The 23,165-nt window shown below is 47.9% G+C and overlaps 1 protein-coding gene across 1 annotated transcript in view; it reads right to left on the minus strand.

Annotated features, from left to right (window-relative positions):
• Window positions 1-21,776, minus strand: part of LOC139408071 (formin-like) — a 54,823-nt gene extending 33,047 nt beyond the window's left edge. The window contains exons 1-5 of the mRNA XM_071151888.1: window positions 21,128-21,776; window positions 14,268-14,434; window positions 4,565-4,676; window positions 3,655-3,716; window positions 619-1,295 (exon numbers count right to left, since the gene is read on the minus strand). Of these exons, the coding sequence (XP_071007989.1) occupies window positions 619-1,295; window positions 3,655-3,716; window positions 4,565-4,676; window positions 14,268-14,434; window positions 21,128-21,776 (1,667 nt within the window). The remainder of the gene's footprint in view (window positions 1-618; window positions 1,296-3,654; window positions 3,717-4,564; window positions 4,677-14,267; window positions 14,435-21,127) is intronic.
• Between the last annotated feature and the right edge of the window lie 1,389 nt (window positions 21,777-23,165).

Genomic DNA, 23,165 nt, shown 5'->3' on the forward strand with positions numbered 1-23,165 from the left:
GAACTTTTGTGAGTGTAATGTTTACTGTAAAAAAAAATTTGTTGTTTATTTCACTTTTGTTTATTATCTATTTCATGTTTCCCCATGCCAATAAAGCCTTTAATTGAAATTAATTGAATTAAATTAAATTAAATTAAATTAAATTGAATTTAATTTAAATTGAATTGAATTAAATTGAAATTTAAATTAATTAAATTAAATTCAATTGAATTCAATTGAATTGAAATTGAATTGAGAGAGAGAAATAGGTCTAGATGAGTTCCATACACAGTGGGGTTTGAGTGTAATGTTGTGCTATTTTCTCTTTTCCTTTCTCACCACCAGGATGAAACACCATCCAGAGAGGATGTTGGTGTTGAGCAACAGTTAACAGAACACAGAACATCACAGGCTGTGGTGGACTATATTGGCTGGATGGAGAGCTGTGAGTGGGAACAAATATGTTCACAAGGTATCAGTTTACAGTACAACAGTAGAGAGATGGACGCCACAAAAAGATATGCCTGATGTGTTACTGGCAACTGTCTCGCAGACCACACTAAATTGTCTAGTGTACAGCCACCCACGATGTTTATACCAGATACACATTTTTTTTAATATGTTAGTTGTAACACCTACTTGTTGTCCTGTGTCTGTATCCTGGTCCAGTAGAGAGGTTTCATGGGGCAGGCTGGTTGCACAGCCGGCTTCCTGGGGGGTTTATCTAACATTGTACTGAAGGTCAGACACCCTGGAGGGGGAGGTGGTGGGGGGCCACAGCCTGGTGGAGGGGGTGGAGGTGGAGGGGCGGACCCTGGTGGAGGGGGTGGAAGAGATGGAGGGGGCCCGTCGTGTCCCTGGGTCTGGGTTAGAGCAGGAAGGAAAGGAAGAGGAGGAGGAGGAGGAAGAGGAGGGGGAGGTGGGGCTAGGTTGCCTGATAATAAGCCTTCATGAGGTGCAGGTGGTTCGGATAGTGGGAGTGGAGGAGCAGGAGGTGGAGGGAGATGAACGGGGGAAGAAGAGGGAGAGGTAGCTTGTCCAGACAGATTTAAACTGATAGAAACCAGGTCCAGTCTCTTAGGCAAGTTGAGGGGGGGTTGGGGGAAGGTCATGGGGTCCGTCTGGATGCACACGGTGCGGAAAGCCCGGGATGATAGGTCATCTCCCGTGGATACGGCCACGTCTCGGAGGTCTCCACGGCGGTGGTGGGCACCCAGGGCCAAGTCACTTTGGAGCCTGGCCAAGGTGACCTCCAGATGGGATACACACTCTTCGTTGTCCCTTCTCAACTGGCACAGCTGCTTCCCATAGTCCTCCTGCATTCATATTTATAGGAGGTTAAGGTTAGGGTTGTTTTAGGGTTGTTTTAGGGTTAGGGTTGTTTTAGGGTTGTTTTGGGGTTAGGGTTGTGTTATGGTTGTGTTAGGGTTAGGGTTGTGTTAGGGTTGTGTTAGGGTTAGGGTTGTGTTAGGGTTGTGTTTGGGTTAGGGTTAGGGTTGTGTTAGGGTTGTGTTTGGGTTAGGGTTGTCTTTGGGTTGTGTTAGGGTTAGGGTTGTGTTAGGGTTGTGTTTGGGTTAGGGTTGTGTTAGGGTTGTGTTAGGGTTGTGTTTGGGTTAGGGTTGTGTTTGGGTTGTGTTTGGGTTAGTGTTGTGTTAGGGTTGTGTTTGGGCTAGGGTTGTGTTTGGGCTAGGGTTGTGTTTGGGTTAGGGTTGTGTTTGGGTTAGGGTTGTGTTTGGGTTAGGGTTGTGTTAGGGTTGTGTTTGGGTTAGGGTTGTGTTAGGGTTGTGTTTGGGTTAGGGTTGTGTTAGGGTTGTGTTTGGGTTGTAGAATAGGCTGTGATCTCAGACACAGGAGCAGATGCGTGAGGAAGTTCCTCAACCAGTGCTTCTACACCTGCATTGCTTGCTGTTTGGGGTTTTAGGCTGGGTTTCTGTACAGCACTTTGAGATATCAGCTGATGTACGAAGGGCTATATAAATACATTTGATTTGATTTGATTTGGTTAGGGTTGTGTTAGGGTTGTGTTAGGATTACGGTTGTGTTAGGGTTGTGTTAGGGTTAGGGTTGGGTTAGGGTTGTGTTTTGGGTTGTTTTTGGGTTGTGTTTGGGTTAGGGTTTTGTTAGGGTTGTGTTTGGGTTAGGGTTGTGTTCGGGTTGTGTTAGGGTTAGGGTTGTGTTAGGGTTAGGGTTGTGTAACAACAAGAACAGTTAGGGTTGTGTTACAACAAGAACAGTCTGACCTACAGGTCTGTGGCTAAGTTGGTGTAGTACAGTGCTTTACTGACCTGCTTTACTATACAACAATAACAGTTAGGGTTGGGTTAGGGTTGTGTTTGGGTTAGGGTTGTGTTAGGGTTGTGTTGGGGTTGTGTTAGGGTTGTGTTTGGGTTAGGGTTGTGTTTGGGTTAGGGTTGTGTTAGGGTTAGGGTTGTGTTAGGGTTGTGTTAGGGTTGTGTTAGGATTAGGGTTGTGTTGGGGTTGTGTTAGGGTTGTGTTTGGGTTAGGGTTGTGTTTGGGTTAGGGTTGTGTTAGGGTTAGGGTTGTGTTAGGGTTAGGGTTGTGTAACAACAAGAACAGTTAGGGTTGTTTGGGCTAGGGTTGTGTTTGGGTTAGGGTTGTGTTTGGGTTAGGGTTGTGTTTGGGTTAGGGTTGTGTTAGGGTTAGGGTTGTGTTAGGGTTAGGGTTGTGTAACAACAAGAACAGTTAGGGTTGTTTGGGCTAGGGTTGTGTTTGGGTTAGGGTTGTGTTTGGGTTAGGGTTGTGTTTGGGTTAAGGTTGTGTTAGGGTTGTGTTTGGGTTAGGGTTGTGTTTGGGTTAGGGTTGTGTTAGGGTTGTGTTTGGGTTAGGGTTGTGTTAGGGTTGTGTTTGGGTTGTAGAATAGGCTGTGATCTCAGACACAGGAGCAGATGCGTGAGGAAGTTCCTCAACCAGTGCTTCTACACCTGCATTGCTTGCTGTTTGGGGTTTTAGGCTGGGTTTCTGTACAGCACTTTGAGATATCAGCTGATGTACGAAGGGCTATATAAATACATTTGATTTGATTTGATTTGGTTAGGGTTGTGTTAGGGTTGTGTTAGGATTACGGTTGCGTTAGGGTTGTGTTAGGGTTAGGGTTGGGTTAGGGTTGTGTTTTGGGTTGTGTTTGGGTTAGGGTTTTGTTAGGGTTGTGTTTGGGTTAGGGTTGTGTTCGGGTTGTGTTAGGGTTAGGGTTGTGTTAGGGTTAGGGTTGTGTAACAACAAGAACAGTTAGGGTTGTGTTACAACAAGAACAGTCTGACCTACAGGTCTGTGGCTAAGTTGGTGTAGTACAGTGCTTTACTGACCTGCTTTACTATACAACAATAACAGTTAGGGTTGGGTTAGGGTTGTGTTTGGGTTAGGGTTGTGTTAGGGTTGTGTTGGGGTTGTGTTAGGGTTGTGTTTGGGTTAGGGTTGTGTTTGGGTTAGGGTTGTGTTAGGGTTAGGGTTGTGTTAGGGTTGTGTTAGGGTTGTGTTAGGATTAGGGTTGTGTTGGGGTTGTGTTAGGGTTGTGTTTGGGTTAGGGTTGTGTTAGGGTTAGGGTTGTGTTAGGGTTAGGGTTGTGTAACAACAAGAACAGTTAGGGTTGTGTTACAACAAGAACAGTCTGACCTACAGGTCTGTGGCTAAGTTGGTGTAGTACAGTGCTTTACTGACCTGTATCTTCTTCACCTCCTCGTTGCATTCTCTCTTCAGCTGCAGGAGGGCTGCCTGGTGTTCTGGAGGACAGAGAGAGTCCACTCATCAACATAAACAGGAACAAAACTATCACAACTGAACTGTGTTCTACTTCGCATATGGTTACCATTCCTGGTCATTTTCTCTTAATCACACTTAAGCCATTTATAGATGTATCTGTTTGTTGGATAGTCTTGGCATGGGTGTTTTCTTTGTAGGACAAACAGCTGGTGCTTAGGTGTGTTTTTAGGAGTGTGTGCACAAGGAGAGGCCCCTGACAAAGAACACACACACATCCACACACACACATCTGATGTGTTTTCTGAGGGATTAGAATTGAATAAATTAATGGAATAGCTCCTGTCACCACCGTACACACAGACCTGTCCCAAAACACTGCCCATGTGACATTACTCATCTAGAGACCAGGAAGCAGCCTGATGCTGTGGACAGTCACAGGGACAGGGTGGAGTATTTACCTTACAATTAGACCATGGTTTTGTACATGTACCACATAGATACCACAGAGCAAACATTGACTCTCTGTCTCTCTCTCTCGCTCTCCCCCCCCCCCCCCCTCTCTCTCTCTCTCTCTCTCTCTCTCTCTCTTTGTCTCTCTATTTCTCTGTCTATCCACTGTTCTGTCTACTACATACTGTAACCCACAGTTAGTCACAGCAAGAAGCTGGCCCGGCTGGCTGTATGAGCCACATAGGTCAAGGCCACGGGCTGAATCCTAGTGATATTGAGATCTGTACATAGAAGTAGAATCTCTCTTTGAAATCATGATAATATATATGTAATCAGAGGTATCTCACACACATATCCACATACCTCAAGCTAGTGTAGCGTTCCAGCCATAGTGAATACGTGTTTTCTAGTAGATTACCTGCTTCTGTGTATTTCAGTCCAACCTTCTCCTCCTTAGTCGGGGGCCAGATGGCCTGCAGACGGCCTGGGGTGGACCGGTCCTCTCCATCACCTGAGATCGATGTCTCCAACTGGGGGGGGGGGGGGGGTAACGGCAACCGCACATATTACAAAGTATTGAAAAATATTACAAAGTAATGCTTTATCAGGTATAGAGCACTTCCTTCAGACGTCACTGAGTAATGAAATGACTGCATGGTATTCACTAATATAATCAGCATGTGTGCACTGTGCTGTAAGTCTCTTTGGATACAAGTGAGACACAGCAAAACATGATAGAGTGTAGACAAAGAGAGACCTAGACAACAAAACACAGATGCATACTTTTGAGTCATTGAGGTTTTTATTTTCAGGAGTCTTGGAGGTTCTCTCAAAGATCCAGGCCTTCCTCTTTGCCTCCTGGTCCCCCCTGTCTCCCTCTCTCCTCAGGGGCCTGGGGATGAAGAAGGCCTTGAAGGCATCGAACGCCACCTCCGCACTGGTGGGAGGAGGCTTCTGAGGTTCTAAAGGTTCTGAGAGTTCTAGAGTCTGTGAAGGTTCTGAAGATTCCGGAGGCTCTGTCACAGACAGAACTTCAGTCTTCTCTTTCTCTGTGTCCTGGTCTGTCTTTTTCTCCTCTCCTGTTTTCTGCCGTTTACCTCCCTCTTCCTGTTCTGTCTTCTCCTTCTCCTCCATCCCATTCTCAGGTTCAACTCTGACTCCTTTGGTCTCGTCTGAGGGCTCTGACTCCCTCCTGTCCTCTCCTGAAGACTCCCTCCTCTCCTCTTCTGTAGACTCCTTCCTCTCCTCTCCTATAGACTCCCTCCTCTCCTCTTCTGTAGACTCCTTCCTCTCCTTTCCTGTAACCACCCTCCTGTCCTCTCCTGTAGACTCCTTCCTCTCCTTTCCTGTAATCTCCCTCCTGTCCTCTCCTGTAAACTCCTCTGTCTTACTGTTGACATCCTTCTCCAGGTTCAGGAACTGGGAGAGCTGGTCCAAGAAGCTCCCCTGCCTCCTGCGAACTGTCTTCAGCTTTCTCCTCACAAGCTTGTCCACACTCAGGCCTGCTGGGGCTGGTGTTTTGATCTTACCCACTATGTCCTGATCCGGCCCTGTCGCCCTTTTCTTTGGGATCCTCAGACCACTGAACAAGGCAGGGAATTGGAGGGGCTTGTCCACTGGGGAACCGGGGGAGAAGGTGGTTCTGGTGGAGGTAGTGCCAGAGGGAGGGCCACTGGTTGGACCTGTGGTTAAGGCAAGGAGACCATCTTGGGGACTGGCTGGTGCTGGGGTTGGGGCTCCATCCTGGGTACTGGCTGCTGCTGGGGTTGGGGCTCCATCCTGGGTACTGGCTGGTGCTGGGGTTGGGGCTCCATCCTGGGTACTGGCTGCTGCTGGGGTTGGGGCTCCATCCTGGGTACTGGCTGGTGCTGGGGTTGGGGCTCCATCATGGGGACTGGCTGGTGCTGGGGTTGGGGCTCTGGCTGGTGCTGGGGTTGGGGCTCCATCCTGGGTACTGGCTGGTGCTGGGGTTGGGGCTCCATCCTGGGTACTGGCTGGTGCTGGGGTTGGGGCTCCATCCTGGGTACTGGCTGGTGCTGGAGTTGGGACTCCATCCTGGGTACTGTCTGGTGCTGGGGTTGGGGCTCCATCCTGGGGACTGGCTGGTGCTGGAGTTGGCGCTCCATCCTGGGTACTGGCTGGTGCTGGGGTTGGGGCTCCATCCTGGGGACTGGCTGGTGCTTGGGTTGGGGCTCCATCCTGGGGACTGGCTGGTGCTGGGGTTGGGGCTCCATCCTGGGGACTGATTGGTGCTGGGGTTGGGACTCCATCCTGGGGACTGGCTGGTGCTGGGGTTGGGGCTCCATCCTGGGGACTGGCTGGTGCTGGGGTTGGGGCTCCATCCTGGGGACTGGCTGGTGCTGGGGTTGGGGCTCCATCCTGGGGACTGGCTGGTGCTGGGGTTGGGGCTCCATCCTGGGGACTGGCTGGTGCTGGGGTTGGGGCTCCATCCTGGGGACTGGCTGGTGCTGTGGTTGGGGCTCCATCCTGGGGACTGGCTGGTGTTGGGGTTGGGGCTCCATCCTGGGTACTACAGGGCTGAGAGGACTGGGCTGTAGAATGGGCTGTGATCTCAGACACAGGAGCAGATGCGTGAGGAAGTTCCTCAACCAGTGCATTAACAGTCTCCCCAGCCTGTAATAGGCTCTCAGTTTCAGCCTCTCCAGCTTCTAACAGTCTCTCGGTTTCAGCCTCTCCAGCCTCTAACAGGCTCTCAGTTTCAGAGGCTGTATGCTGCCGGTCATCAGATATAGGCTCAGTCCTGGTCATGGTTATCACCAGTTTTCTGGTGTTTGAAGGTAGTGGTGTACTAGTAGCAAGTTCCCCAGCCATTACTGCAGAGGGGTTAGCAAGGTCTCTGTCTACAACATCAGCAGCAGGTAAGTCTTTGCTGTCAGCAGGTGAGTCTTTGCTGTCAGCAGGTGAGTCTTGGCTGTGGTTATCATATGTAAATATTTCCTGATAACTTCTGGCTCTTGGATTGGTTTCACTGTCTGTTAACCAGGCCAGCCTGTTGTAGTTGTCTGTCGACGCCTCTGTGTGCTTCATCTCCTTGACTTTGTCTTTATCATGATTGTTTGCGACCCTATCTTGATGACGGTTATTTGTTGACACACAATGACTATACTGGTCTGTTGATTCCAACTTGTCTGTACTGGGACAGTCAGTTGTCATGTCCTGATTGGCTCTGTCTGTGGTATTCTGTGTGTCTATAGGCTCCTCCATACTGCAGTCCTCTGATGACACACTGTTCCTATGTTTGTCTATCATCACTCTCTGTTCAACAGGGTCAGTTGACCCACCATATCCTTGTAAGTGGAACAGCCTTTCTGAAATGCAGTCATCTGATTGGTCTGTTGACTCACCATATATACCCAAATGAGACTCTGAAATGATGTCTTCTGGTTGGACAAGACAGTTGCTGTTTGCATTATCTTCCTTTTCTGAGTCCATGTTCCTCATGTACTTTTTCCTTCATGTACTTTAATTTGTCTCCAATCCAGGTAATGCTGTGTTAGTCCAAAACAACATGGCCATTCAGTGTTGATGGGAAATAATACATCTATACACCTGAAGAAACACACCCTGCCTCTGCTCCAAAGGACAATAACTTGACAAATAAGAAAAGGGCATCTCAAATTAAAACTTCTTTTTGTAGCCGCTGTAACAGTTGATGGAAGTTTGAGTATTTATAATCTTAGATAGATCCTCCAAACGTTGAAGGGTTTTAATGGGGATACCACATGCCAGAGCTCTAAAATATTTTGTGGGGAAGAAACGTCCGCATGGAAAAAGTAACCAGAAAAAGCATTTCGTCAAGCAGTGAGTCATGCAGTGAGTTTGTTACCAGTACTTTTTACAACACATTCTACAAGTACTGGAAAAAAAGGCAATGCTTAAAAAAGAGTTGAGCTCTATTATTCACCAGTCTTATATTCTACTTCTCTATTCAGATCCCCCTGTCTTCTGTTCAGATCCCCCTGTCTTCTGTTCAGATCCCCCTGTCTTCTGTTCAGATCCCCCTGTCTTCTGTTCAGATCCGCCTGTCTTCTGTTCAGATCCCCCTGTCTTCTGTTCAGATCCCCCTGTCTTCTGTTCAGATCCTTCTGTCTTCTGTTCAGATCCCCCTGTCTTCTGTTCAGATCCGCCTGTCTTCTGTTAAGATCCCTCTGTCGTCTGTTCAGATCCCCCTGTCTTCTGTTCAGATCCCTCTTCTGTTCAGATCCCTCTGTCTTCTGTTCAGATCCCTCTGTCTTCTGTTCAGATCCCCCTGTCTTCTGTATTGGTCTTCTGTTCAGATCCCCCTATCTTCCGTTCAGATCCCCCTGTCTTCTGTTCAGATCCCTCTGTCTTCTGTTCAGATCCCTCTGTCTTCTGTTCAGATCCCTCTGTCTTCTGTTCAGTTCTTCTGTTCAGATCCCTCTGTCTTCTGTTCAGTTCTTCTGTTCAGATCCCCCTGTCTTCTGTCGTTATCTTACATCCTCTAGAAACATAATAAGTAAAAGCAGGTAATATTTTGGTCTGGTCCTCTTCTCCTCCAACTATCCAGCCTCTCCTTCCCTGTTCACCAAAGACAATCTGCTTCTGCCTTAGACTGCAGCAGACCTCTTCCCCCTCCAACTATCCAGCTTCTTCTTCTCTCCTTACTGAAGACACTCAGGCTCAGCAGTAGCACGACGGTATCAGACTGTGACTGACCACGCCCTGAGAGTTCCGTTTTGGAGTTATACTCTGGTATCCACCCAGACCACAGCACAGCACACCACACCCAGACTGACTGACTGTAGGGTAAATGGGAGACAGTAGACTTCTTCAAGCGCTGAGCTCTATAGTGGCAGCCTATAGTGACGTGGTTGTGGATGTCTCCGTCTCCACTCAGCATTTCTGACCCCACCTACACTTCTTCCTATTTAAACAAATATAAAGTTGGTCTTGTTTTCTCATGTCAATTTCTGTTGATTTGTTTATTTTTGATCCCATTAGCTTTTGTAGAAGCATCAGCTACTCATCCTGGGATCCACAAAGTAACAAAACACTGATACACTGATAGACAAGGACAGTCACACTAAACACTGATACACTGATAGACAAGGACAGTCACACTAAACACTGATACACTGATAGACAAGGACAGTCACACAAAACACTGATACACTGATAGACAAGGACAGTCACACAAAACACTGATACACTGATAGACAAGGACAGTCACACAAAACACTGATACACTGATAGACAAGGACAGTCACACTAAACACTGATACACTGATAGACAAGGACAGTCACACTAAACACTGATACACTGATAGACAAGGACAGTCACACTAAACACTGATACACTGATAGACAAGGACAGTCACACAAAACACGGATACACTGATAGACAAGGACAGTCACACAAAACACTGATACACTGATAGACAAGGACAGTCACACAAAACACTGATACACTGATAGACAAGGACAGTCACACACATTTAACATACCAACGATGCAACAATACAGGTCAATATAATAATGGTAAAGGTGAATTGGAAAGAGTAAAGGGGAAAAATAAACATTTACTGTATTATAAGCAATACATTACAAAGTACAAATGATGACAGGCCATTGTGTTTCACATGGCCAGTGTATTTGCATGGCTATCTACAGATCAGTCCCCACCCTTGTATGTGTTTAATTTGCCGGCGATCGCTGCATGCTGCAGAGTGAAACCATCGATATAACTTGTGTTGAGATTTACTGTACTCTATATGATACGGAGGGAATTTAATCACAAAGCCTGATCTTAGTAGACCTATGGCCTACGACTTCAGTTTAAATGCACTTCCCTATGGCGTTGCCATGTAATGGATACCAGGGTGGGCTATTGGGATTCTCAAGCGTGGACCTGTTTACGTAAGAGAAATGAAACTAGATAATCCTGTAGCAAATAGCATTAGGATACAATTAGAGAGAATTAAATGCAAATTATCCAGCTCACTGGTTCAAATCCAATGCCATGGGATAATGTATAGTGTAGGTAAAAACACTATATCATATTTATCATGAATTCAGGAATCTTCAGATAATGCGATTTTTATATTTGCTTAAGAAATCCTTTAAGGAAATCTATCAGAATCTCTACATTTTGAAGTACATGTACAGTGCATTCTGAACGTTTTCAGACCCCTTGACATTTTCAACATTTTGTTCCGTTACAGCCTTTTTCTAAAATGGATTAAATAAAAAAAGATCCTCAGCAATCTACACACAATACCCCATAATGACATCACAATACCCCATAATGACATCACAATACCCCATAATGACATCACAATACCCCATAATGACAAAGCGAATCACGTTTTAATAAATGTTTGCAAATGTATTTTAAAAAAATACAGAAATGACTTTATTAGTATTCAGACCCTTTGCTATGAGACTGGACATTTAGCTCAGGTGAATCCTGTTTCCATTGATCATCCATGATACATTTCTACAACTTGATTGGAGTCCACCTGTGGTAAATTCAATTGATTGGACATAATTTGGAAAGAAACAGACCTGTCTATATAAGGTTCCACAGTTGACCGTGCATGTCAGAGCAAAAACCAAGCCGTGAAGTCGAAGGAATTGTCAGTAGAGCTGCGAGACAGGATTGTGTTGAGGCACAGATCTGGGAAAGGGTACCAAATAATTTCGGCACCATTGAAGGTCCCCAAGAACATAGTGGCCTCCATTATTAAATGGAAGAAATTTGGAGCCACCAGACTCTCTCTCAAGCTCCAACGGTCACTCAAGCTCCAGAGTTCGTCTGGGGAGATGGGAGAAACTTCTAGGACAATGATCTTTGCAGCACTCCACCAATCAGGCCTTTATGGTAGAGTGGCCAGATGGAAGCCACTCCTCAGTAAAAGGCACATGACAGCCCGCTTGGAGCTGACAGCCCCCATGACAGCCCGCTAAAGACTCTCAGACCATGAGAAACAAGATTCTCTGGTCTGATGAAACCAAGATTGAACTCTTTGGCCTGAATGCCAAGCGTCACGTCTGGAGGAAGCCTGGCACCATCCTTACGGTGAAGCATGGTGGTGGCAGCATCATGCTGTGGGGATGTTATTCAGCGTCAGGGACTGGGAGACTAGTCAGGATCGATGCAAAGATGAACAGAGTAAAGTACAGAGAGATCCTTGATGAAAACCTGCTCCAGAGCACTCAGGACCTCAGACTGGAGGGAAGTTCACCTTCCAACAGGACAACGACCCTAAACACACAGCCAAGACAACGTAGGAGTGGCTTCGGGACAAGTCTCTGAATGTCCTTGAGTGGTCCAGCCAGAGCCTGGACTTGAACCCAATCAAACATCTCTGGAGAGACCTGAATAGCTGTGCAGCAATGCTCCCCATCCAACCTGACAGAGCTTGAGAGGATCTGCAGAGAAGAATGGGAGAAACTCCCCAAATACAGATGTGTCAAGCTTGTAGCGTCATACTGAAGAAGACTTGAGGCTGTAATCGCTGCCAAAGGTGCTTCAATAAAGTACTGAGTAAAGGGTCTGAATACTTATGTAAATGTGATATTTATGGGGTTTTTTGTTTTATAAATGAGCAAAAAATTCTAAAAAACTGTTTTTGCTTTGTCATTATGGGGTGTCGTGTGTAGATTGATGAGGGGGGGAAAACGATGTAATCCATTTTAGAATAAGGATGTAATGTAACAAAATGTGGAAAAAGTCAAGGGGGCTGAATACTTTCTGAATGCAATGTATATCATAACTTGGGAAAAGAAAGGGGGATAACTAGTCAGTTGTACAACTGAATGCATTCAACTGAAATGTGTCTTCTGCATTTAACCCAACCCCTCAATCAGAGAGGTGAGGAGGGCTGCCTTAATCAACATCCACGTCTTCGGCGCCCGGGGAACACTGGGTTAACTGCCTTGTTCAGGGGACCAGTGGGTTAACTGCCTTGTTCAGGGGAACACTGGGTTAACTGCCTTGTTCAGGGGAACACTGGGTTAACTGCCTTGTTCAGGGGAACACTGGGTTAACTACCTTGTTCAGGGGAACAGTGGGTTAACTGCCTTGTTCAGGGGACCAGTGGGTTAACTGCCTTGTTCAGGGGAACACTGGGTTAACTGCCTTGTTCAGAGGAACACTGGGTTAACTGCCTTGTTCAGGGGAACACTGGGTTAACTACCTTGTTCAGGGGAACAGTGGGTTAACTGCCTTGTTCAGGGGACCAGTGGGTTAACTGCCTTGTTCAGGGGACCAGTGGGTTAACTGCCTTGTTCAGGGGAACAGTGGGTTAACTGCCTTGTTCAGGGGAACGGTTGGTTAACTGCCTTGTTCAGGGGAACAGTGGGTTAACTGCCTTGTTCAGGGGAACAGTGGGTTAACTACCTTGTTCAGGGGAACAGTGGGTTAACTGGCTTGTTCAGGGGAACAGTGGGTTAACTGCCTTGTTCAGGGGAACAGTGGGTTAACTGGCTTGTTCAGGGGAACAGTGGGTTAACTGCCTTGTTCAGGGGAACACTGGGTTAACTGCCTTGTTCAGGGGAACACTGGGTTAACTGCCTTGTTCAGGGGAACAGTGGGTTAACTGCCTTGTTCAGGGGACCAGTGGGTTAACTGCCTTGTTCAGGGGACCAGTGGGTTAACTGCCTTGTTCAGGGGAACAGTGGGTTAACTGCCTTGTTCAGGGGAACGGTGGGTTAACTGCCTTGTTCAGGGGAACAGTTGGTTAACTGCCTTGTTCAGGGGAACAGTGGGTTAACTGCCTTGTTCAGGGGAACAGTGGGTTAACTACCTTGTTCAGGGGAACAGTGGGTTAACTGGCTTGTTCAGGGGAACAGTGGGTTAACTGCCTTGTTCAGGGGAACAGTGGGTTAACTGGCTTGTTCAGGGGAACAGTGGGTTAACTGCCTTGTTCAGGGGAACACTGGGTTAACTGCCTTGTTCAGGGGAACAGTGGGTTAACTGCCTTGTTCAGGGGACCAGTGGGTTAACTGCCTTGTTCAGGGGACCAGTGGGTTAACTGCCTTGTTCAGGGGAACAGTGGGTTAACTGCCTTGTTCAGGGGAACGGTGGGTTAACTGCCTTGTTCAGGGGAACAGTTGGTTAACTGCCTTGTTCAGGGGAACAGTGGGTTAACTGCCTTGTTCAGGGGAACAGTGGGTTAACTACCTTGTTCAGGGGAACAGTGGGTTAACTGGCTTGTTCAGGGGAACAGTGGGTTAACTGCCTTGTTCAGGGGAACAGTGGGTTAACTGCCCGATGAACAGTGCCCGGTGAACTGCCTTGCTCAGGGGCAGAACAACAGATTTTTACCTTGTCAGCTCGGGGATTTGATCCAGCAACCTTTCGGTTACTGGCCCAATGCTCTAACCACTAGCTTGGAGATGATTGCTATGCAAGCTTGGCACACAGTCAAGTGAATGTACTCTCGGCACACAGTCAAGTGAACTTCAGTCAGTGGACAGGTGCATTTCTGAGGATTTAAAGGGCTTTCAATTAGCTATTAAGGTTAAGTTGGAGAAGGAGGTTTATGGTTCACCCGTGTCAGTATGTTATTGTGTGAAGAGTAGATGCAGAGGTTCCTACAAGGTGCTGTAGACCACCAAGGCCCTTTAAAAACATGTAATAACCCCTTGATCAAATCAAACCAAACACTTTCACAAACCATGTATTAGGACAGTGTTATCAAAGCTGATACTGGTGTTAAAGTAGAAAACATTGTGCTCTACGAATGACCACCGATCCAGAGAATAGTTAACACAGACATGGCCAATGAGAGGTTAACAGGATTTTAGGTGTGACAGGTGCAGAGCAGGCCAACAACACCCCCCCCCCCCCCCCCCCCGCAAGCAAGCACACACACACACAGTGCATTCAGAACCCACAGGGCATTTGTTAGAGGTAAAATTCACACATGGCATCTATACATCCCTTTGGTAAATAATAGCTGAAAACGTTTTTCAACAACAAACACAATACTGTGCTTCACACAGAGCCTAGCAGCTTTCCATTCCTAAGTCTCTTTTACACAAAATAAATCATTATAATAAAAATAATAAAGCATTATACTTGGATGCTTTAAGTAAAATGTGTCTGACATTTCTAAGACGTCAGAATAACTCACTCGCTGTGGGGAGAAAGACAAGTTGCTGGTGAAGTCATCTTCCAAGGGTGTGATCCTGAGGAAGTCGACGTGTTCGGGGCGAGAGGGGCGGGATAGGGACCGGCAGTATGACAGAGAATCCTCCACCTCTCTCTGCCAGATCTCTTCCTGTCTCCTCAGGGCCTCGTCTGGGGAGAGAAACAGGACAGGTGCATTAAATTAAACCGTTGGGAGCATTCAATAACGTGAGGGTTTCTTCCGTGACTTTACTTTTTGTACCTTACAGCTACACGTGACTGGATGTATGAATACCACTTGTAACTTACACACAAGACATCACAGAGAGTTCAACATAAGCAAGAAGACATAACCACGGATACAGGATTGTGGAGGTCGACTCAGTTTCAATTCAGTGAATACCAGAAAGTGAATTGAAATTCAATGAATGACTGGAGAAATCCTCACGTAAACTCTTGATCTGGGAAGGTAGAAATGGGTATCTGTGTGATGTACTTAAAGTCCAGTTTCAACTTCTGTTCAAGTAAAGCGTCTTTAGTGATGACATCACCAGTTACAGTAAAACTACACAGTACAGCTTGCCTAGTGATGACATCACCAGTTACAGTAAAACTACACAGTACAGCTTGCCTAGTGATGACATCACCAGTTACAGTAAAACTACACAGTACAGCTTGCCCAGTGATGACATCACCAGTTACAGTAAAACTACACAGTACAGCTTGCCTAGTGATGACATCACCAGTTACAAATCAAATCAAATCAAATCAAATTTTATTTGTCACATACACATGGTTAGCAGATGTTAATGCGAGTGTAGCGAAATGCTTGTGCTTCTAGTTCCGACAATGCAGTAATAACAAGTAATCTAACTAACAATTCCAAAACTACTGTCTTGTACACAGTGTAAGGGGATAAAGAATATGTACATAAGGATATATGAATGAGTGATGGTACAGAGCAGCATAGGCAAGATACAGTAGATGGTATCGAGTACAGTATGTACAAATGAGATGAGTATGTAAACAAAGTGGCATAGTTTAAAGTGGCTAGTGATACATGTATTACATAAGGATACAGACGATGATATAGAGTACAGTATATACGTATGCATATGAGATGAATAATGTAGGGTAAGTAACATTATATAAGGTAGCATTGTTTAAAGTGGCTAGTGATATATTTACATCATTTCCCATCAATTCCCATTATTAAAGTGGCTGGTGTTGAGTCAGTGTCAGTGTGTTGGCAGCAGCCACTCAGTGTTAGTGGTGGCTGTTTAACAGTCTGATGGCCTTGAGATAGAAGCTGTTTTTCAGTCTCTCGGTCCCAGCTTTGATGCACCTGTACTGACCTCGCCTTCTGGATGATAGCGGGGTGAACATGCAGTGGCTCGGGTGGTTGATGTCCTTGATGATCTTTATGGCCTTCCTGTGACATCGGGTGGTGTAGGTGTCCTGGAGGGCAGGTAGTTTGCCCCCGGTGATGCGTTGTGCAGACCTCACTACCCTCTGGAGAGCCTTACGGTTGAGGGCGGTGCAGTTGCCATACCAGGCGGTGATACAGCACGCCAGGATGCTCTCGATTGTGCATCTGTAGAAGTTTGTGAGTGCTTTTGGTGACAAGCCGAATTTCTTCAGCCTCCTGAGGTTGAAGAGGCGCTGCTGCGCCTTCTTCACAATGCTGTCTGTGTGAGTGGACCAATTCAGTTTGTCTGTGATGTGTATGCCGAGGAACTTAAAACTTGCTACCCTCTCCACTACTGTTCCATCGATGTGGATAGGGGGGTGTTCCCTCTGCTGTTTCCTGAAGTCCACAATCATCTCCTTAGTTTTGTTGACGTTGAGTGTGAGGTTATTTTCCTGACACCACACTCCGAGGGCCCTCACCTCCTCCCTGTAGGCTGTCTCGTCGTTGTTGGTAATCAAGCCTACCACTGTTGTGTCGTCCGCAAACTTGATGATTGAGTTGGAGGCGTGCGTGGCCACGCAGTCGTGGGTGAACAGGGAGTACAGGAGAGGGCTCAGAACGCACCCTTGTGGGGCCCCAGTGTTGAGGATCAGCGGGGAGGAGATGTTGTTGCCTACCCTCACCACCTGGGGGCGGCCCGTCAGGAAGTCCAGTACCCAGTTGCACAGGGCGGGGTTGAGACCCAGGGTCTCGAGCTTGATGACGAGCTTGGAGGGTACTATGGTGTTGAATGCCGAGCTGTAGTCGATGAACAGCATTCTCACATAGGTATTCCTCTTGTCCAGATGGGTTAGGGCAGTGTGCAGTGTGGTTGAGATTGCATCGTCTGTGGACCTATTTGGGCGGTAAGCAAATTGGAGTGGGTCTAGGGTGTCAGGTAGGGTGGAGGTGATATGGTCCTTGACTAGTCTCTCAAAGCACTTCATGATGACGGATGTGAGTGCTACGGGGCGGTAGTCGTTTAGCTCAGTTACCTTAGCTTTCTTGGGAACAGGAACAATGGTGGCCCTCTTGAAGCATGTGGGAACAGCAGACTGGTATAGGGATTGATTGAATAAGTCCGTAAACACACCGGCCAGCTGGTCTGCGCATGCTCTGAGGGCGCGGCTGGGGATGCCGTCTGGGCCTGCAGCCTTGCGAGGGTTAACACGTTTAAATGTCTTACTCACCTCGGCTGCAGTGAAGGAGAGACCGCATGTTTTCGTTGCAGGCCGTGTCAGTGGCACTGTATTGTCCTCAAAGCGGGCAAAAAAGTTATTTAGTCTGCCTGGGAGCAAGACATCCTGGTCCGTGACTGGGCTGGATTTCTTCCTGTAGTCCGTGATTGACTGTAGACCCTGCCACATGCCTCTTGTGTCTGAGCCGTTGAATTGAGATTCTACTTTGTCTCTGTACTGGCGCTTAGCTTGTTTGATAGCCTTGCGGAGGGAATATCTGCACTGTTTGTATTCGGTCATGTTACCAGACACCTTGCCCTGATTAAAAGCAGTGGTTCGCGCTTTCAGTTTCACACGAATGCTGCCATCAATCCACGGTTTCTGGTTAGGGAATGTTTTAATCGTTGCTATGGGAACGACATCTTCAACGCACGTTCTAATGAACTCGCACACCGAATCAGCGTATTCGTCAATGTTGTTATCTGACGCAATACGAAACATCTCCCAGTCCACGTGATGGAAGCAGTCTTGGAGTGTGGAGTCAGCTTGGTCGGACCAGCGTTGGACAGACCTCAGCGTGGGAGCCTCTTGTTTTAGTTTCTGTCTGTAGGCAGGGATCAACAAAATGGAGTCGTGGTCAGCTTTTCCGAAAGGGGGGCGGGGCAGGGCCTTATATGCGTCGCGGAAGTTAGAGTAACAATGATCCAAGGTCTTTCCTCCCCTGGTTGCGCAATCAATATGCTGATAAAATTTGGGGAGTCTTGTTTTCAGATTAGCCTTGTTAAAATCCCCAGCTACAATGAATGCAGCCTCCGGATAAATCGTTTCCAGTTTGCAGAGAGTTAAATAAAGTTCGTTCAGAGCCATCGATGTGTCTGCTTGGGGGGGGATATATACGGCTGTGATTATAATCGAAGAGAATTCTCTTGGTAGATAATGCGGTCTACATTTGATTGTGAGGAATTCTAAATCAGGTGAACAGAAGGATTTGAGTTCCTGTATGTTTCTTTCATCACACCATGTCACGTTGGCCATGAGGCATACGCCCCCGCCCCTCTTCTTACCAGAAAGATGTTTGTTTCTGTCAGCGCGATGAGTGGAGAAACCCGTTGGCTGCACCGCTTCGGATAGAGTCTCTCCAGTGAGCCATGTTTCAGTGAAGCAAAGGACGTTACAGTCTCTGATGTCCCTCTGGAATGCTACCCTTGCTCGGATTTCATCAACCTTGTTGTCAAGAGACTGGACATTGGCAAGAAGAATGCTAGGGAGTGGTGTGCGCTGTGCCCGTCTCCGGAGTCTGACCAGAAGACCGCCTCGTTTCCCTCTCTTTCGGAGTCGTTTTTTTGGGTCGCTGCATAGGATCCACTCCGTTGTCCTGTTTGTAAGGCAGAACACAGGGTCCGCGTCGCGAAAAACATATTCTTGGTCGTACTGATGGTGAGTTGACGCTGATCTTATATTCAGTAGTTCTTCTCGACTGTATGTAATGAAACCTAAGATGACCTGGGGTACTAATGTAAGAAATAACACGTAGAAAAACAAAAAACTGCATAGTTTCCTAGGAACGCGAAGCGAGGCGGCCATCTCTGTCGGCGCCTTAGGAAGCAACTACACAGTACAGTGTAAAACTACACAGTACAGCTTGCCTAGTGATGACATCACCAGTTACAGTAAAACTACACAGTACAGCTTGCCTAGTGATGACATCACCAGTTACAGTAAAACTACACAGTACAGATTGCCTAGTGATGACATCACCAGTTACAGTAAAACTACACAGTACAGCTTGCCTAGTGATGACATCACCAGTTACGGTAAAACTACACACTACAGCTGGCCTAGTGATGACATCACCAGTTACAGTAAAACTACACAGTACAGCTTGCCTAGTGATGACATAACCAGTTACAGTAAAACTACACAGTACAGCTGGCCTAGTGATGACATCACCAGTTACAGTAAAACTACACAGTACAGCTTGCCTAGTGATGACATCACCAGTTACAGTAAAACTACACAGTACAGCTTGCCTAGTGATGACATCACCAGTTACAGTAAAACTACACAGTACAGCTTGCCTAGTGATGACATCACCAGTTACAGTAAAACTACACAGTACAGCTTGCCTAGTGATGACATCACCAGTTACAGTAAAACTACACAGTACAGCTTGCCTAGTGATGACATCACCAGTTACAGTAAAACTACAGAGTACAGCTTGCCTAGTGGTGACATCACCAGTTACAGTAAAACTACACAGTACAGCTTGCCTAGTGATGACATCACCAGTTACAGTAAAACTACACAGTACAGCTTCAATAGGAGGTTTCCCTAAATTTTCCCCAAGTATTGTCTTGTGTGTAATGACCAGGGCATTGCCAGTGTATGGTTCTGTATCAGGTTGAGCTGTGGCACCACCTTCAGAAATAGAAGAGGAATTGCAGCCAATGTAATATCAGACACAATCAGCTGGTTTACATGAACTCAGTGATCCAGCCAATAAAACAGCTGGGCTACATGAACTCAGTGATCCAGCCAATAAAACAGCTGGGCTACATGAACTCAGTGATCCAGCCAATAAAACAGCTGGGCTACATGAACTCAGTGATCCAGCCAATAAAACAGCTGGGCTACATGAACTCAGTGATCCAGCCAATAAAACAGCTGGGCTACATGAACTCAGTGCTCCAGCCAATAAAACAGCTGGGCTACATAGACCCCTTTTCCAGTACACGACACACTGACGTCACGAACAGATGAGCACGAAGCCATCGCCATCTGCGCCCATTCAACATAGCCTAGATTTACCTTAGTGGGTTCTCAAATGCTTACAATTAGGTTTTGATTCTTGCTTGAACAGTTGCTAAGATTATATTTTGTTGTGATCTTTGCAAAAATAAAAATAAAAATTGCTGAAGTTGTTAGCTAGAATGCTAAACGGTCATGTATATAGGCTGCAGCAAAAGCTTGCCAAAAAGCCATTTTACTGGTTGAAGTTGAAGTGTTTTTTTAAGTATAATGCAGTTGATTTTCAATGAGGACACACACATACTAAGAAGGCCATTCATATGAGCCTTCAAATCCAAATGTAATCCTAAAGTAGTGTGACAGAAACTCATAAGCAACGTGTAAATATTCCCATTGACAATTCCCCTGTTTTTCTTTCACACACACAGTAGTCCTTAATCCCGGGACCTTGGGTCGACTACAGGTCAATGCACATCCAACCATGGCCGCTAACTTCCCAGGGAGCCCTGTCAGGTGTCCGCCCCATCCCCATGCTTGAACACACACACATACACACATAAGGATGCTTCTGGTGCACTAAACATGGGTAGAGAGGATGTATGGTAGTCTGGGAATGACAGACAGACAGGAAATTATCTGTGTGTGTGTGGGGGGGTCTCTAGCGGTCACCTGACTATAGAGAAAGCAGAGTGGTTGAGACAGACAGACAGGACAGACAGACAGACAGACAGACAGACAGACAGTTTTAGATCACTAAACCATGTATAAACCTGACCTTCAGAACCAAACTAGAACATCACAGGGCTCTGTCTGCATGTCCACTTATTCACCCCACCCCTCTGTCTGCATGTCCACTTATTCACCCCACCCCTCTGTCTGCATGTCCACTTATTCACCCCACTTCTCTGTCTGCATGTCCACGTCTTCACCCCACCCCTCTGTCTGCATGTCCACCTATTCACCCCACTTCTCTGTCTGCATGTCCACGTATTCACCCCACCCCTCTGTCTGCATGTCCACCTATTCACCCCACTTCTCTGTCTGCATGTCCACATATTCACCCCACCTCTCTGTCTGCATGTCCACGTCTTCACCCCACCCCTCTGTCTGCATGTCCACTTATTCACCTCATCCCTCTTTCTGCATGTCCACTTATTCACCCCACTGCTCTGTCTGCATGTCCACATCTTCACCCCACCTCTCTGTCTGCATGTCCACCTATTCACCCCACTTCTCTGTCTGCATGTCCACATATTCACCCCACTCCTCTGTCTGCATGTCCACGTATTCACCCCACTGGACAGAAACAACTTCTACTGTTGTGTGTGTTTATGGGTCAGTTAACCTGTGCATCTCAGGAGACATGCTCAGCTGTGTAACACAATGTGTCTTAATCCATTCTACACAGTATGTTTCCCCTCCTCCTGTAAACTCCTTTCTCTTATTATCATTTCGACATGATCAAATACATCAGGTGAGAGCACTCACCTGAAACCAGCACAGAGGACAAACTGGAAACACCGGGCTCAGTCCAAATGGAGTTTCCTTGGCTCTGGTCATCACTCTGGTTCTGATTCTTCTCCTGGTTCTGCTCATCCAGCCTCAGGTCCAGCCACGCCACTCTCTCCCTGGCCCCCTTCTTGTCAGCTATCCCTTCTCTGGTGACTGTAGAATTACTGCATCTTCTCTCTCTACTCCCACCCTGCAGGACCAGACAGTCCAGGGCTGAGTTCTTCCTCCCTTTCCTCTCCTCCTCCTCCTCCCTCATTATTTTATTGTCTTCCTGTCTTTCTCCAGGCTGCTGGCAGAGGGACCAAGGCAGGGGACAGCGGTTAAGACGAGGGCTGGACGCCCGGGGGGACAGTGGGGACAGGATGGGGGACATCAATGGGGACATGCTGTCAAAGCTATTGGAGGTCCGCAGGGACCTAGTGCTGTCCAAGATGGCGGAGAGAGAGGACTTCCATTCTCTCATAGGGTCGAAGGTCATGGTGTTGTCATTGGAGAGTTCAGTGTGTTCCCATGACGATTCTGAAGTGGTTTGCTCTAAGTTGAAGTTCCAGGTAGTTTCTTTGGACTCTTCTCTTTCTCTATGCCTCACTGACTCCCAGTCCTCGTCTTCCCCTAGACCCTCCATCCTCAGGGCTCTCCGCAGGCTCTGGCTCAGCGCCTCACCCAGGGCACGGAGCTCCTCAACTGGGAGAGGATCTTCCCGAGTGGGCCCCCAATCCTGGATCTCTGGTTGGGAGTGGAGAGAGGGCTGGGTTTGGGCAGAAGGTTCTGGCAGTTGTTGTTGCTGGGGCTGAAGAAAGGGTGTTGGCTGGACAGAACACTGCAGCTGGGGCTGGAGAGAGGGTGGTGGCTGGACAGAACACTGCAGCTGGGGCTGGAGAGAGGGTGTTGGCTGGACAGAACACTGTAGCTGGTGCTGGAGAGAGGGTGTTGGCTCGACAGAACACTGCAGCTGGGGCTGGAGAGAAGGTGGTGGCTCGACAGAACACTGCAGCTGGGGTTGAAGAGAGGGTGGTGGCTGGACAGAACACTGCAGCTGGGGTTGGAGAGAAGGTGGTGGCTGGACAGAGCACTGCAGCTGGGGCTGGAGAGAGGGTGGTGGCTCGAGAGAACACTGTAGCTGGTGCTGGAGAGAGGGTGTTGGCTGGACAGAACACTGCAGCTGGGGCTGGAGAGAGGGTGGTGGCTCGACAGAACACTGTAGCTGGTGCTGGAGAGAGGGTGTTGGTTGGACAGAACACTGCAGCTGGGGTTGGAGAGAAGGTGGTGGCTGGACAGAACACTGCAGCTGGGGCTGGAGAGAGGGTGGTGGCTCGACAGAACACTGCAGCTGGGGCTGGAGAGAGGGTGGTGGCTGGACAGAACACTGCAGCTGGGGCTGGAGAGAGGGTGGTGGCTGGACAGAACACTGCAGCTGGGGCTGGAGAGAGGGTGGTGGCTGGACAGAACACTGCAGCTGGGGTTGGAGAGAAGGTGGTGGCTGGACAGAACACTGCAGCTGGGGTTGAAGAGAGGGTGGTGGCTGGACAGAGGACTGCAGCTGGGGCTGGAGAGAGGGTGGTGGCTCGACAGAACACTGCAGCTGGGGCTGGAGAGAGGGTGGTGGCTGGACAGAACACTGCAGCTGGGGCTGGAGAGAGGGTGGTGGCTGGACAGAACACTGCAGCTGGGGCTGGAGAGAGGGTGGTGGCTCGACAGAACACTGCAGCTGGGGCTGGAGAGAGGGTGGTGGCTCGACAGAACACTGTAGCTGGTGCTGGAGAGAGGGTGGTGGCTGGACAGAGCACTGCAGCTGGGGTTGGAGAGAGGGTGGTGGCTCGACAGAACACTGCAGCTGGGGTTGAAGAGAGGGTGGTGGCTGGACAGAACACTGCAGCTGGGGCTGGAGAGAGGGTGGTGGCTCGACAGAACACTGCAGCTGGGGCTGGAGAGAGGGTGGTGGCTGGACAGAACACTGCAGCTGGGGCTGGAGAGAGGGTGGTGGCTGGACAGAACACTGCAGCTGGGGCTGGAG

Source organism: Oncorhynchus clarkii, chromosome 4 (genome assembly GCF_045791955.1).
Source record: "Oncorhynchus clarkii lewisi isolate Uvic-CL-2024 chromosome 4, UVic_Ocla_1.0, whole genome shotgun sequence".
NCBI classification, from domain to species: Eukaryota; Metazoa; Chordata; class Actinopteri; order Salmoniformes; family Salmonidae; genus Oncorhynchus; species Oncorhynchus clarkii.